This window comes from Lissotriton helveticus, chromosome 9 (assembly GCF_964261635.1).
Source record: "Lissotriton helveticus chromosome 9, aLisHel1.1, whole genome shotgun sequence".
NCBI classification, from domain to species: Eukaryota; Metazoa; Chordata; class Amphibia; order Caudata; family Salamandridae; genus Lissotriton; species Lissotriton helveticus.
The window spans coordinates 126824110-126840966 of NC_136070.1; the positions used below are offsets into that span (position 1 = coordinate 126824110).

At 47.7% G+C, this 16857-nt stretch overlaps 1 protein-coding gene across 1 annotated transcript in view; it reads right to left on the reverse strand.

Moving 5' to 3' along the window:
• SYNJ2BP (synaptojanin 2 binding protein) overlaps window positions 1-8107 on the reverse strand; it is a 111687-nt gene extending 103580 nt beyond the window's left edge. Inside the window, exon 1 of the mRNA XM_078659612.1 lies at window positions 7694-8107. Within this exon, the coding sequence (XP_078515738.1) occupies window positions 7694-7961 (268 nt within the window). The 5' untranslated portion in view covers window positions 7962-8107. The remainder of the gene's footprint in view (window positions 1-7693) is intronic.
• Between the last annotated feature and the right edge of the window lie 8750 nt (window positions 8108-16857).

A 16857-nucleotide genomic window follows, 5' to 3' on the forward strand; every position in this document is an offset into this window, starting at 1 on the left:
CGAGGTGTCCCCGGTAGCTTGGGCGGTGGCTTGCTGTCGGGTCCCTTCGAGGGAAGGGCAGACCTTCTGTTCCTGCCGGAACTGCTCCCGGGTGGGGCCACCCTCTTGGCGCCATTGGGCTAGTTCGGGTATGTCGCTGAGCTCGTGGCTGCTTTCGGGGTCGGGCTCCGACGGCCTGGGCTCGGAGTCGGACTCTTCATTGTCTGCTGGTGGTGGGGGCGCGGGCCACTCCGGCTCTTCGGTCGGGGCGGCCTCGGTCGCCGCCGAGGCTCGGGCTGACATGGACCGGGTCGTCGCGCAGACCCACTCTGGTAGACCCATCATGCCGAGATGTTCTCTTCGCTCGACTTGGGCCCAGGGCGAGCTCTCGAGGTCGGGCCATCTGGCACAGAGTCTCGGAGTTGTCGGCGGCCCTCACGGGGCATCGTACGTTTGGAATGATCTGTTCGGGGGTCACCAAGTGGCAGCGGACGGCCGTCACACTGGCTCCCGTGTCTCGGAGGGCTTCGGTCCGTTGTCCATTGATGTGGACCCACTGACGGTACTTCTGAGTGTTGCTCGGTAGCGGGGCCTGGGGGACCATGTCTCTTTTGCCCAGGCAGGCCAGGGCCATGGCGGCCGGCTCGTACTCTGTCTGATCTTCATCAAAAACCTCTTCGTCTTCTTCTCCCCCCTCCCCCAGGGCTGCAGCAGCGAACTGGCGGGTCGGGGGCCCGGTGGTGCCGGGACGCTTGTTCATGGGGCAGAGGGGGTCACTGGCGTAGTGACCGGTCCGCTGGCATCTGTGGCAAGTAATGTTCGGGTGGGGCCCCGGCCGTGCTGGGGGGGTCCCTCTTCTGACCAGGGACGGCGAAGTGTTATTTTGGGGGGACCCCCGAGGCGGACTCCGGCCCGGGGTTGACTGGAAGTCTCGGCTCCGGTTCTGGCCTCCCCCGCCGCCACGCTGGCGGGGGTGCCCCCGGCCGTTCTGTCCTGCTTCTCCTATCTGGGTCCGGGGGACCCGGGTGCTCACCCAGCGATCGGCCTCTATGGCGAGTTTCCGTGGCTCGGTCAGTTTACTGTCGAGGAGATGCTGCCTTAGCTCGACAAAGCAGTTGTTGGAGAGGTGCTCCCAAACGATGAGGTCGAACAGTTGTTCGTAGGTGGACACTTTGCTGCCCTTTATCCATCCCTCCAGAGCCCTGCTATAAAAGTTCACGTACTCGACCCATGTGGTGCCGGGGATTTTCTTGCAGTCTCTGAATCTCTGCCGGTACATCTCGGGGTGAGGCCATATCGGATGAGCAGGGCGTCCTTCATGTGGTCATAGGAGGACATCACCTCCTCGGCCAGATCTAGCAGGGTGTCTCTGCCCTCGCTGACAAACCTCCCCCATAAGCCGGCACCCCAGTCTTTCCGCGGGATGCGGTGCGCGGTCATGGCCACTTCATACGCCTTGAACCATTGCTGGATATCGTCATTCTTGTAGTATTCCTTGACGATAACCTTCGGGATGTGGACCTTCGGGTCGGCAGGAGGTGGAGCGTTCCGGGTTACGGCGGCGGCAGCCTCTTCGATTTTGGCCTTGATCTCAAGTTCTTTGAGGCCCCGCTCGTGTTCATACGCGAGTATTTTTTCTTCTAGTTCTCTTTGCCTTCGTCTTTCGTCCAGGTCACCCTCTAAACGCCGTTGTTCCAGGGCCATCTTCTTTTCTGCTAATTGGAGTTCCCCGTCCAGCCGGAGTCGGGCTAGCTCGAGTTCATGTAGCCGACTCCTCTCTCGCTCCCGGGCGTCCTCCGGGGAGAGGCCCGGTTCTCTATAGACGGTCCTTTCTTCTACGGGAGTTGCGACTGTACTCACGGGTACCTCTATGACACTGTCCTCGTTTGTTTGGGGTGGGGTCGCTCCCGTCTCCACCCAGGTTTGCAATGCTTCCTTAAAATCATCCTTTGTGTTCAGACCGGTGGTAGCGATACCCAAGGCTCTGCAGAATTGTTTAAGTTCCGTATGGGTGTATTCCTCTAGTCGCTCCTTCTGGAATTCTGTGGTCGCTCCGGCGTCTTTAGTAGTCATCGTGGTTGTGGGTCTCTGTTAGCAGTGACGTGTTACTCGCTGTACGATTTGCGCGGGCTCGGATCCCGTCGCTTGCCACCAATGTTGGAAAGGCGATCCCAGGGGAGACAGAAGGTGTCTGACTGCCTGCCCCGAGACCCCACTCTCACTATGGAATAGGCCGAGCGCCGTAGGGAGGCCTCCTTGGCGAGGCTCCTCTCCTACAATCGTAACAGCAGAGCAACCACACTACTTACAGAAGGACACCACACAAGAGGAAAGTTCACACGATTCTTTATACAAGTAATTAAAACAGGCTCTTGGCGAGCTGGGTAGGTAAGGATCGAGGGATCCGTAAAGTCTTGGTTCAGAAAAGGGGGGGGGGTAGCGTGATCGTCTTGGCACCAACGGGTGCGAGGATAGTTCTCCGTGGAGCAGGCCGCGACAGCGTCAGCAGGGCCTCGAAGGTGGTTCAGCTTGGGCAGGCCGCAACAGCGTCAGCAGGGCCTCGAAGGTGGTTCAGCTTGGGCAGGCCGCGACAGCGTCAGCAGGGCCTCGAAGGTGGTTCAGCTTGGGCAGGCCGCGACAGCGTCAGCAGGGCCTCGGAGATGGTTCCAGGTACAAGAGTTCGGATCAGGATCAGCCGCGACGAGGTCAGCAGGGCTTCAACTCCAAGATACAACTGCCGTCCTGATCCAGGGCTGGCCCAGATATATGACTGGAGTCCTTTGATGTCCGGACCCTCGCGCCTGGGGGTCAGAGGGGCCGGGGTGAAGCTGTCCAGACACCCAGCAGGGGGGTGGAGCCAGCACCCAGGGAGGCTGGAGGGCGATCGATACCAGGCGTCCGGGGACGGCTGGAGGGCCACCGAAACCTCCCGCCTCTCGGATCTGTCAAGTGGCCACTCGACCACCTGGGCGGATCTTGGTGCCCCGATGTCGGGGCTTCGCTGGGGCCGGGGCCAGGGTGGCTGCGGCCACGTGCTCGGGACGTGGTGGGCCCAAGATGGAGTCGGGCCAGAGATGGGGCCAGGCATGGGTGCCGGACCGGCGGTGTTGGCGAGCAGGGCCCGCCGGGGTGCCAGGAAGGGGGAGAGCCGTAGGTTGCCAGGGGGCGGCTCTCCTTGCGGGTTCGGGAATGTTCGTGTCAGGGGGGTCGACAGCAGGTCGACGGCGGCCCGATGTCGCCCGGGGCCCGCCATGCGGGAGGGGTAGGCCCACGCCACGAGGCCGGGTCCAACACCTCATTAAGGTGAAAAGATTAACCTCCAATTTGATTATTGAGATCGAAATTAGGAGCAAGACAGTGCTGGCACCTCTCACCTTTAATGTTTGTATGGAGCCAATTATGTGTGCTGTAAAGGTGCAGCCATAGGCAGATACGAATTTAACCTCACCAAGTTTGCGGACGATGTGATGGGTACTGTGAAGCAGCCTGTGAAATTAATACCAGCACTTATGGAGAAGCTGACAAGATTTCTCACAAAATCAAGCATCAAAATCAATTTCCTTAAGTCTGAAGTATTAGCTTTGAATGTCTCGGTATAAACAGTAACCCTACACAAATAACTCTTTTTCATTGGCTACCATAGTCATTATTTACCTTAGGGTACAAACAGCTCCATATATTTCCCTGATGTGACACTGAACTTTCTTCTCCATCTACATGACCTGAAAAATGACCTTCAGCGAAGGCACAAGGGCACCTTGTCAATGTTAGGTGGGTAAGTGACTGAAAAAATTAAGAACTGCCTAGGGAGATTTCATTTATTTTAAACACCCCGAATCCACTGGTGCCTACAATTTTCAAATTGCTTCAGAAAACTATAGGCAATTGCATATGGAGTGGTAAGAGTTATAGAATTTCACCAAAGCCGCTATTCCTACCCACTACCTGGAATGGGGGGTGAAATGGCAGTTGCAACATTACAGAACTAGTAACAAGTCCTAACAGCTAGGGCGGTTGATCTCGGAGCTGGGGAACCGGGTTCAAGTCTCGGCAGGGACGTTCAAAATTCTGTGATTCTGAGCAAATCACTTAAACTCGCTGTGCCTAACAAAAATGAATGTGTCCGTCTGTAACGTAACTAGTGGTCATGTAAAGCGCTCTGATACCTTCAGATCTAGTTTGCGCTATATAAAACTCCCCCCCCCAAAAAAAATAATGAATAACCGAGGTAATTGTAGAGTGGGGAAAAAATGAAACATTCGATGCCATGCCATTTAATAAACAGATCTTTTTTGTTGCCGGTCTTGTGGTGAGCCATGTCCGAATTTTGTAATGGCTGCCACAACATATTTTTCAGGTTGGGGCCAGTTAATCGGGAATGGCTAGTCCCATTTAATGTGGCCAATCAGAACATATCTGGACACCAACAGTCCAGATACTCCTATGTTTTAACCCCGTGATGACCACCCCCAACACCTCTTTAAACACAAAATTCTCAAAAATAGCATAACAGATTTACAGCAAAATAGCAAAAAGCACCTTTTAAGTAATCTGAAAAATGTTATCTAATTCAATGCAGTTGTTTTTTGTTTGCAAATTTTTAGAAAGATTTATAAAACGACACCAAAGTTATTAGCAAAACAAAAATGCTCTTTCTATAAAAAAAACTCTTACCCAACTACATCAAGACAGTGGCAACTACCACTGTGTAGTAAATACATACACACATATCTGACACTTGTGTATATGACTCATTTATTGTGAATACTTTACAAAGTGAGCACTCTAAGAAAATGTATTGAGTTGTTCATTCCTGCTGATGAAGCATAAAAACGTGTACACGCTTTCAAGTTTTAGCAATTTGAAGCTACTTAAACTGCAAGACATGAATGTGCCCCGACTACGCAAGCAAGATGGTGGATTGCCTGCTTTTAAAAAGAAAAAAAGGAAAAAGAAAAAAAATACAATACATGTTCTACTTGAAAAATGTTTTACTATATTAGTGCGCACCTTTAAATACTATTTCGGAGGTATCACTTGAAATGAAGTATTCTTTGCATGCCAATACAAAACAATCTTAATCACAGAGAATCAGTGTAAAGTCATTATGGGAAACTGTAGGGCAGCATGAAAATAAATGTGGGGCCTAATTCTTAAATACGGTAACAAAAGTGCAACTGCAGTTATATATCCTTGTATTGGACTTTCAGGAATGTCCAAGAGTTTAAAGATGTAACCTTGGAAACATTACTCCCAGCAAACCTTTGTGAATTCCATTTTTACATAAGTAAGTACATTTATAAAATCTGTTGATCGATTACAAATTCACTTTTCCTACTTTCAAACACTGGATAATGTTTTACTTCTGCCCTTGCCATGAGAAAAATGTCAACATTTTCAAGTGTAGGGAGAGACTAGAGACAAAATGGTGAATAACCATAAACATGTTAAGTTTAAGGATGTGCAGAGACGTGCAAGGCATTACAATCCTAAAACTATAACTTTCCGACTACTTTCAGTCCCTGTGTGTATGTTTGCAGAAAGGTGGTAAAATAAGAATGCAATCAGTTTGAAATATTTCTCTAATGAGGAAAGACAGACTGACAAAATCAGGCTGAAGAAATGTCACTGTTGAGAAATTATGAAACACAGTTTCCACAAAAACAGAATGTTTTGTGTAAAAGGTACAACAGATCAGGGATTGAATACCGGGGCAGGAAAATATTATTACAATGCCTAGCATAATAGGAAGTTTAACATTAAAGTGTCACTTCAAAAAAGTCCCAGTACTTTTATGTTTAGCCGGTAAGCATAATAAGATGACAAATGAAGATGGAACTGGAACAGAAGATAAGAAGGGAAAACAGGTTGAGAATTGAGGGTGTGGGCCTTGTGGAAGTGGTGGGGGTTATTAGGAGGATCTAGTGAAAAAAAACTTGAGGTGAGAAAGAGGGAACTGTAGAACTAAGAGGTTGTTTAAAGGCAGGGGTCAAGATAAAAGAATTAGAGGGGTATTATTCGGCGGTACCCCTTTAATACGAAACAGCGTTCTAGGGCTTTCGGGGGAAAGTGGCCCCTTAAACCGAAAAATATACAAAATGAACGTGATGAAAATATTTTTCATTCAAGAAGGGCTTTCACAAGGTTGGTTATGCCATACTGGGGAAAGCCATTCATGAATAAAAATGTATCACAAATGGTTTGACGTAAAAGAATAATCAAACAAGTTTCTTCCTAATGGATTTTCATTAAGAACAGGTAGCAGGCAAAATCATGGCCTTGAGTTGAATCCAAACCTTGCTTATAATATGTATTATCAGATCTGATCTAATAAGAACGCCGTCATCATTTGTCACGTCAGTGCATGGTACCAAAAGGAACACATTTGTTTTTAATGGAACAAGTATATTTTTGCACCATTCCGTCCCTTGGGCAAGTCTTTTATAAAATCCCACAGCCCTGCAGTCACCTCCTTAGAACAAACCAAGAACAAATAGATGTGTGACGCTGACAGCCTCAGAAGGCTTCCCAAGACCCAGTCCCTATCACGGAAACGGTTTGCCATGGTAGAGTCAGATTTACCCCCACTGCTACCTCTGTTCCCCACCCGAAACTGGATAAATTATTACTTTTAAAAGAGCTCAGCATGCTTATGAATTAAATAAATGCAGTTGCAATATGTCCTTCCTAATTAAAATGTCTCTATTTTCAGGCTTCTAACACTGCAATAATGGTACAGTTCACAAATACACATTTTGAAACAAAAACTAATCTAAAGTCACTCTTTCCATCCATGATGAAGCCGTAATTCGCATTAACATTTTCAAAATAAATTCAGTAAAGAAATTGTTGTTTTTTTACATACAAAAAAAAACGATACTAAAACAGCCCATTAAAATGCCAGGTCTAATGATTGTCTCAGTAGTGGGTTATTCCCGAAAATGCCCTGTGGCCATGAAGATTCCCTTAAAACTATAGGGCTAAATTATTACTTTGGAAGATTACAGGAGATAAGAGATTATAAAATCAAATAAACTCGTCTGCGAGATGTGCTAAATCATTGACTGTCCTGTTATCACTACCTGTTCTATTGTTAATCCAAGCACATACATTCATTTATGGAGCTATTATAATCTGGAATAGTCTGTAAAGGGACGTTTTGGGCACCTGGGAGAAACCGTGATGCAAAAAGAAAAAAAAAGACCTCAGCTCTGCCCTTTGGCCTGTGTTGTAATCGTACAGTAGGTTAGAGTTAGAAGCAGGATCTCAGACAGTGACAGTGATTCCTTTTTACAGGTACAAGGCAGTTAAAGTTGCCTTGGTTTCTTTGTCCTCTCACCAACAAAATACACAAAGTTTGTGACAGGCCCTCTCAAAAACGCTTTTAGTTTTTAAGACCCTTAAGCCGTCTGTCATACGACTGTGATTTGCGCCTCACGTTAATGGTTCCAACTGTGCCTTCGGGTCTAGGACAGAAACACAATGATGCTAAGAAATGTGCTACGTATGTCCGCCTTACACAGTCCAGTTGGCTGTCTCTCCGTTTATACGTTATGGAGTTGAGCACAGCGTTGGCCCGTCCCCCCTGATTGCCTCGTCAAGAGCGTGCCGAGCCTCTAGGCCCAAGCCGGGGACTTTCCTGCCTCACCTCCCCCGGGAGTACAGAGAGGAATGCGGGAGCAACGGACACCTCTGCCCCCTAGACACCAGGTACCTGCGGGGCCTCTCTTGAGATGAATCTCCTCCTCCGGGATGCGCAGGTCGGCCCGCCCGTTCATCTTCAGCCAGCCTGGGTGGGAGGAGAGGCTCCTCGCAGACGTAGCACTCTGATCCCAGCTCAGAAGGTGACTCGGCCCCACGGCACTTTCGCTTTCAGAGTCTGAGCCTGGCCGAGTCCAGAACAGGGGGCGGACAGGAAGCACGGGGCGCTGGGGGTTGTAGTCTTTCGGCTCAACAGCACGATTTGAGGGGACAGACGTCATTTACCAAATCTGGACCGAACGGACTCGGATGAGAACTGTATTTTTAATTTAGCCTTTGTTTAAGAAAAAACAAAATCTTTTTAGAATTGATTCTGACTTTCCGGTAAAGGGGCCACCTCTCTTAAAAAAAATATCGGCCATTGTTATGACACGGAGTCGTGTTGAAAGAAAGTTATTTATTAAGTAAATAACTAGATAAAGGCCCACAAGCAGGTGGAAGAAAAACGAACAGCAGTAGTCAGTGACCAAGTCTAATATGCCCCAACATTCCATTACATCACATAAATACCTAGAGGGTGGTGTGATGTGACATCATAATGCAGGTCAATAGTGATAGGACAGTAAGGAAAAGGTAGAGTGAGAAAAGAGGTAGAGTAAAGGGAACAACAGGATAAGCATGCAATTATATTCAATTTCAACAGCCATTTGTTTACGTTTTGCTATTTTGGGACAGCCAGCAGCAAGTTGGTGAAAAATAATTAGTGTAAAATTGTTCCTAATCCTTTTTCCCTCTGAAACAATTCAGAACGCTCTCGAATAATTTTTAACTTATTACATTATGTGTTTGCTGTATTAGATTTAGGTTCCCGGAAGGAAAAAATACAGAATTTCACTGCTGTTCCCAATATTTTTACTGCATGGACTTAAATATACAAGCTGAGCGCGTCCTATAACAAGCATTTACAATGCAACGGTCTCGCCTTTGCAAAAGTTAGAGCTATTGGCATTGTAAATAACAAACTTTTTATTTATATGTTGGTTTTGAAAACAGATAAATAAATGGCATTGTCATTTACAATGCCAATAGCTTAATCTCTCGCAAATGCGAGCCCTATTGCATTTGCAATGCAATAGGTCGCGTATTTACGTGAGTTTGAGCTATTGACATTGCAAATAACAATGCGTTTTATTTATGTTTCAAAAACCAAAACATAAATAAAAGGTCTCTCACACTGCTGTCTCTCACTGCTGTCTCTCACACTGCTGTCTCTCTCACACTGCTGTCTCTCCCTAGAACACACACACTGCTGTCTCTCACACTGCTGTCTCTCTCACACACACTGCTGTTTCTCACACACTGCTGTCTTTCTTACACACAATGCTGTCTGTCACACTCCGGGCACAGCAAGCCACATCCAGACACACCGAACTATGAGAGACTTGCACCGGCATGCCCCAGACTCACCCACCTATCACACACCCCTCTAGACACACCAACCTACCACAGACCCATCTAGACACACTGCTGTGCCAAAAATTCACCGAAACACACCGACCTACCACAGACCCCTCCAGACACACCGACCTACCACAGACCCATATACAAACACTGCTGTGCCACAGACTCACCGACCTACCACACTCACCCAGACACACCGACCCATACAGACGTCACCCCTACAATCACTACATGCAGTCAGTCACCCAGGCATGCCGTAGCCGAATCCACTCGCATAGTTCACAAACCCGCACCAACAATAACACAAACACAGACACCTCTTCTGAGTGCACTGCTCAATGGATGGACAGACTCACAGACCAGCTTGAGCTCATCAGAGTGCACGCCCACTGACTGCCCTCATGCACACACTAACGGGAGCACAGTGTCCTCACTGCACAGTCGCACACACCAACGGGAGCACACTGTCCTCGTACACAGCTGCACACACTATTGTCATGTTTGTGTGCTTGTCAGTCGTGCACTGATCCTTACCAGTCAATATTGTTCATATAAACTAAAAATATGTGGCCTACTGGCCAATATTTCACAAAATGTATTTGCAAAGGTGTAGTACTGGGCAGTAATAATTGTGTTATTTATATCAGCAGAGATCTGGGGGGTTACTGGCTATTATTGTTAAAATAAATGATAGACGGTGAGGCCTTGTCGGTAATGTTCAAAGGAACACAGAGCAGATACAGCACAGGTCAGGAGTAACGTGAGTCATGTGGGCAACTAATCAGTTACGTAAAGGCCAGGTCTGGTTATTATTCACATGTTCTGCTTAACTGTAAAGCGCTCTGATGCCTCCGGCCCATGTTAGCGCTATATGAAATCACAAAAGTAAATAAAATGTTCACATTAAAAACATAAAGAGCGCACAGTCCAGGCCAGCATCGATCATAGTAACGCCAAGAATTAAATGCATTGTACCGTATTGTTCTAGTTAGTGCTGTTGATATTGGTGGGGATCAGTGACGGGGAGGCTGGGTGATGTTGTGGGGTGGGCTGGGGATGGGCCAGGGGAGGGCCGCTGTCCCTGGGGAGGGAGAGGCTTCAGGAGGAGGGAGTGGGAGGGAGTGACGGAGGAGGCTGGCTGAGGATATGGGAGGAGAGCGCATTCCTCGCCTGGACTGGAGAAGAGCCGGGGTCTGCCGAGGCCCAGAGGCACACAGCGCAGCAGGCTGGCACACACACACCACACCTTTCACACATGCTGACTCGTGCTTACACGCACACTGTCACTCACACACAACTTGCACACACGCTGACACTCTCCCACACACAACATGCTGACATACACACACCATAACTTGCACACACACTGACGCACACACTCATACTTCCAAGTACGCACAACTTGCACACACACACACCATAACTTTTGCACACACTGACTCGCACACACAACTTATGGATACACTCACAACTTGCACACAGGCGACACCCACACTCACCACTTAATCACACGCTGACACTCGTGCACACACCCATACTTGCACACCAGCACGCTCATGCAAGCACCTACAACTTCACACACACTGACACACCTACATTTTGCACACACACGGACTCATGGTTGTACACACATATATACACACACACACACACACACACAAACACACAAACACAGACACACCTACAGCTTGGCACAGCCAGGGCTCTCACATGATGGCGCCACTCGTTGCTCTCCCTAAAGAGCCCAGGGGGACCCGATAGGCAGAGATCACTGTTTAAACCTCGCTGTAGGGTGCAGCGCTCTTGTGTCAGATCTTGCTTACCCCCTCTTCTATAATGCTGTGTGACATTTGCTAAACTTCAAGTTCAGCAGAGAGTTGCCATTCATGTGTGCAGCGGATCTTGCAGTCGTTTCTTATGTGAAGCTTACGGGGTTTGTCCCTGTGTGGAGCGTCCGCCATATGTGTAGCATCGGTTTGTATTTTCCCCCACGTGCAGCGGAGTGGGCCAGTTTGTGTGTGCCCGTGCATTGATGCTATGTGTAGACCCTACGCGTGACCGTCTGTGACCGGTAATCATCTGTAAGCACAGCAGACCTTGCAGGTAGTGCCGCTATGTGTACCGTGGCTTAAACGTATTTGTCTGTATGTGATGGTATCTTTCTACTGATTAGCGGAGCTGCAGGGATGCGTACATATGTGTACAAAAGGGGGTGGTGATGGACGGAGCATATGAACCAATCAAACACTCACACCCAGTCAAAAGATCTGGGTTTAATCCATCACCGTTCTTTAGCCCACTCTGCCACCCCAGTTCAGACATGGCCATATGCAAATCAGTCTGACCCTGTGCCTCATGGGAACAGTCCAGCCCGAACTGCCAAGCCATGCCTTCCCTGGACCGGAAACAAGCTTCCGAGGACCGGTTTCTGGCATTACAGCCGTCTTCAGCCCGGCTTGCTTGAATCCAGTGGCAAAGTGAGCAAGGGACTCACGTCTGAGCATACCCTGCCACACTTATGGCGAACAAAGCGGTACAAAAGGGGGTGGTGATGGGCGGAGCATCTGAACCAATCAAACACTCACACCCAGTCAAAAGATCTGGGTTTAATCCATCACCGTTCTTTAGCCCACTCTGCCACCCCATTTCAGACATGGCCATATGCAAATCAGTCTGACCCTTTTGTACCACTTTGTTCGCCATAAGTTGGCAGGGTATGCTCAGACGTGAGTCCCTTGCTCACTTTGCCACTGGATTCAAGCAAGCCGGGCTGAAGACGGCTGAAATGCCAGAAACCGATCCTCGGAAGCTTGTTTCCGGTCCAGGGAAGTGAAGTACTGGGTTTTTCAGAACCGGTTACTGAACCGGTAACCCAGCGGTGTCAGGGAAACACCCTATGACTGCGGGTCCTTCCTGTTTCAGACTACAGAAACACAGAGTCTTCTAGGTGAAGTCAAAGATCGAATTTATTGGCTGCAACCAAGTAACAGGTATCCTAGAAGTACAACACGGTGTATATTCTCAGGAGACTGCTCAACCTTATAAAGCCAGCCTTCTCTTTTTATACAAAATATTATGCTTCAGGCAGACATTCTTTGTTTTACAGTTGACCATTCACATATTTTCACTACAAAGAAAAAGCAGAGTCATGATGACAATCCCATATTTCAGTTTGTCCAGCCCACAATCAATTACCCGGCAAGGCCCAGTATTTTCATCAGATATCGACGGACCCCCAATAAAAACGGGCACCTCCTCCTCGTAAAGCAGGTCATAAAGTAGGAAACAGGGACAGGTGTGTGCAAGATTAGGCAGGGTTTGTGTGCGATGAAAGGTTTATGGCATGTTATGCCTTGATACTATCTCGTTCGGCCACTGGGAGAGGAACTGACCGAACAGGTTTGGCCTTGGGCAGTGGAGTCAGCTTGCCCAGGTCACAGAGAAGTCAGGAAAGGTGTATGTGTCCTTCAGGATCGTGTTTGGCCTTAATCATTGACCTATGTGAGGGCAACTCACAAAATGGCTGCCGTACACAAAATGGAACCCGAGGGTTCAGGACGAAAACTGCGATTTCAAGGTGAAATCGTCACTCGAATATGACGAAAATGCTTGTGCATAGTGTACTAACCATTCTCGGTCTTCCGATATCAAAATCGTCATGGTACGATGATGTTTATAACACGGGTCCAGAATTTTCAGTACTACAGACCCTCCTTTTGCCCTTACATAGGCAATAACCTATACTCATGCTAATCTGAGTCCAGGTCTATATTCCTAAAGTCATTGAGATGTTGCTGTAGCATCATCCTATTACTTAGCTCGTCCCTCCATACAGGCTTCCTTATACACGATGTAGCACAGAGGCCACATATAGCAGGAGCACACTGTACGCACAGACAGACCAGGAAAAGGATGGCTAGGACCATCCCAATGACCATCAGAATTTTCCACCCCCAGCCGGATACCAGTTCCCAGAACCATCCCATTAACGACCAATCTCCTTTGTCTACATGAATAGATTCGGAAATCTTATGTAGTTTGGAGATGGCCTGGTACACTGTTGGAGCGTTATCTGGAATGAAAACACAGCAACTCGATTGGATCACTCTACATACCCCACCTCGGTCTGCAAGTATGACGTCTAACGCGACCCTGTTCTGATGTGTCATAAGACGATCCGACTGGAGCTCAGCAGTCAAGTTACTAAGGGCACCAGCAGTTTCAACCACGGTGTATTCAACCACCCTTGTCAATTGCCTTATGTTCCTGCTGTTAACAATGGGTCCCCAGAACGGCAGAAAACCCCTCACGAAGTCTCCAAATTCTTGTTCTGCAGTGTCCTCGTCACTGAAGACACCTCTAACTATCCTTGTCTTATGGCAATCTGCCGCCGCTGTGTAGGTGGGAGGCAACAGGAACGAAACAAAGCATGTGCCCGAAAAGTCAGGGGGCAACCATGTATAGGCTCTATCATGGCAGATGAAGTAGGTACCCTTAGCTGCTAAGAACGGAGGGGAAGTCTGAGACGCAAAAACATATGTCTCAGTGCAGGTGCTTTTCCCTAACTGAGCTCTGGAATTCTTGCCAGTACCTTGCAGATATAGATGACCTTGATGGGGTACAATCCAAATCGGGGAAGATCTCTCAGCTTGCTGTTTCTCACTCAGAGTAACTCCATATCCGGTCACGTTCCATCCTATATATACTAGTGTCTCTTCTCTCTGGATAGTCTCATAGGAAATATCTTCCTTAACCATGTCTACTATACCCTTAACTAGAGCACTATTCTTAGGATTGTCTGTCACAGAACGTTGGGGGGAGGTCTCATGTGCGTAAATGAACATTGTTCTGTATGCCCACACGGAACCATTATGGCTGAAAGGCAGAACCAGATAAGGGATACCTTTATCCGTTGTGTGAGGCATAAGACCACACACCCAACAGTTAGTCGTGTTCATTACCAGTTGGTGTTGGTGCAAAAGCTGAACGAAGGAGTTATTAATAAACTCTAATCTCCTAGCGGATTCATGTTCAGAAAAAGGGTGGAAAGAATGTGAGGAAACAGTAGGAGGAGGTATGGGCGATGAAGTGGGTGCAAATGTCACTCAAAAAGAGAATAAAACATATCCTACTAAAAACATCATAACACTGAACAACATAAAAATGCATAGTATCAAAAAACGTTTTGTGGTCATCATTTTACACATTTTGGCTTTAAAGTTCATTGTTTTGGCAGGTCTCTCCATCTCGAAAAACTCCATCCTCTCTAAAATGCTGCTCGCGATGGTAGGGTGTTCTATGCTAAGGGATGCTTCTGTCAGTCCAGGGCAACTCCCTTAGACCAACCAGAACTGTTGACCTAACGTCTTCAGCTGCACCCCAAAGACTTGGGCAACCGCGACCCTACAGCGGAACCCGGATGGTGGTTCGAAAAACAAAAATAAAAACGTTTCTCAGATGGGAGGGCTGCACTTTCAAAAATAGCAAAGAAAAAGAATATTTTTATTTGTCCATAGTTCTCGGCCTCAGATTATATCTTTTCTTTCCAGGTATTGTCTGGTCTTGGAAAAGGAGTTCAGGCTCTGTAGTGTCTAATCGAATTGACGGTGGCACAGCTTCTTACAAGAGATTGTCACTTTCTTGTTCAGAGATTGTTCCTTTTATGCGTGCATCACTGAAAGGCAGAAATCGAGGCACAGTCTCAGTCTCTGTGTCAGCGACACCCTCCTGGACCCACCGGTCGTACGGTAGAGGCAAAGGCACCCTCTTGCAGTGTACGCCGTGGATGGAGTGCTTCTTCCCTTCCACTCAAACGGCTGATCTTGTTGAGAGAAGAACTAGATGAGGGCCGGTCCACCGGGGCTGGTCATTCTTTGTTCGCTGGAAATCTTTCACCAGAATCCACGAACCAGGATTGATAGTGTGACCCGGATCTTCAGAGACCTGAGGCAGAGAATCGTGAACCTGTTGATGTAAAACACGCAATTTAGCCGTCAATTCGTATAAAAAATAAAGCAAAACAGGGTGTTCGATTTCACTGAATTTGGTCGGCCTTGGCACTCCCCATATGTTGGCCGGACAGCTGAACACTATTTCGTACGGACTAAGTCCCACTCGCGAGTGCACAGTCATTCTGGTTGATAGGAGTGCCAGAGGCAGAGCGTCAGGCCATTTAAGGCCAGAGCTCGCTTGGATTTTGGCCAATTTCAGTTTTAACGTGCCATTGTAGCACTCTACTAGTCCAGCTGATTGGGGGTGATTTGAACCGTGCAATTTTTGTTGGATGCCTAGCCCTTCACATACTTTCTTCATCACTCGACCCACAAATTCACTTCCATTGTCACTCCAGACCATTCTCGGCATTCCAAACCTAGGGAAGAACTCTTTCAAAAGGGCTTTAGCTGTGGATAAGGCAGTGTTGTCCTTTAGGGGATATGCTTCTACCCATCTTGAAAAGGCACAAACAACAACGAGTACGTATTTCAAATTGTTGCACCTTTCCATGTGGATGAAATCTAGCTGCAAAACCTCGAACGGATACGTTGGAGGCGCAAAATGACCAGCTGGAGTTGGGGTTCCCCTACCAGGATTGTATTTCAGACACACCATGCAATTCTTGACCACATTCTCTGCACACTTAGGAATTCCAGCATTTTGCCATACTGGAGCCAACAACTTACAAATCCCTTTCACACTGATATGAGCCATTCCATGGGCCATTGTAACCACTGCAAACACGTACGCATCGGGTAACAACCATCGCTGATGCTCCGACAATTCAACCCAACAGCCATTCGCATCCAATTTACCCTTACTCTCTCTCCATGCACTCAACTCTTTCTCTGTAGCTTCAGCTTGAATAGACTTTACACTCTCTATCGTGTCTTCACACATTCCAACGTCACCAATCCATCTTGCAGGGCCCGCAACATACATTCGACTCATCACATCCCTCGCTGTTTCTTTTGCGACTTCGTCAGCAAATGCATTTCCACGACCAACATCATCAGTTACCTTCTTGTGTGCACTGCATTTTACAATCGCGACTTGCAACGGCAAAGTAAGTGATTCAAGGAGCTCATTTACCAACTGACCATGCTGAATCTTAGTTCCATGCGAAGTCAGGAACCCACGTTCTCTCCACAATCGTCCAAAACTGTGAGCCACACCAAATGCATACGGGCTGTCGGTATATATGGTCACTTTCATTCCTTTCGACAACACACACGCTCGTGTAAGTGCAATCAACTGTGCTGCTTGAGCTGAATTATGTGGGATACGTGCAGCTTCAACAATTGTATGCAAAGTCGTAACAGCATATGCCGCAGTCGTATCTCCATTCGGAAGCTTGAAGCATGAACCTTCCACCCATAAGGTACCATCACACTTTGAAAGAGGAGTGTCACTAAGATCTATTCTCCCTTTCGTTTCTTCTTCTGTTCTGAGAAAACAATCATGCTGTTCAGAAGTATCTAACTCTGTTTCAATCGGCAACAACGTAGCTGGGTTAAGCGTGTTGCATCTTTTTATGTGCACATGACTCGCTAACAATGTCAACTCGTAACCTGACAACCGAGCACTAGTTAAGTGCTGTGTCTTGGTTCTGTTTAACAACGTGTCCACTGCATGTGGAACCATCACAATCAATGTATTATTCATCACTAAACCAGCAGACTGTCGAATAGAAACAGCTGCTGCCGCTGTGGCTCTTAAGCA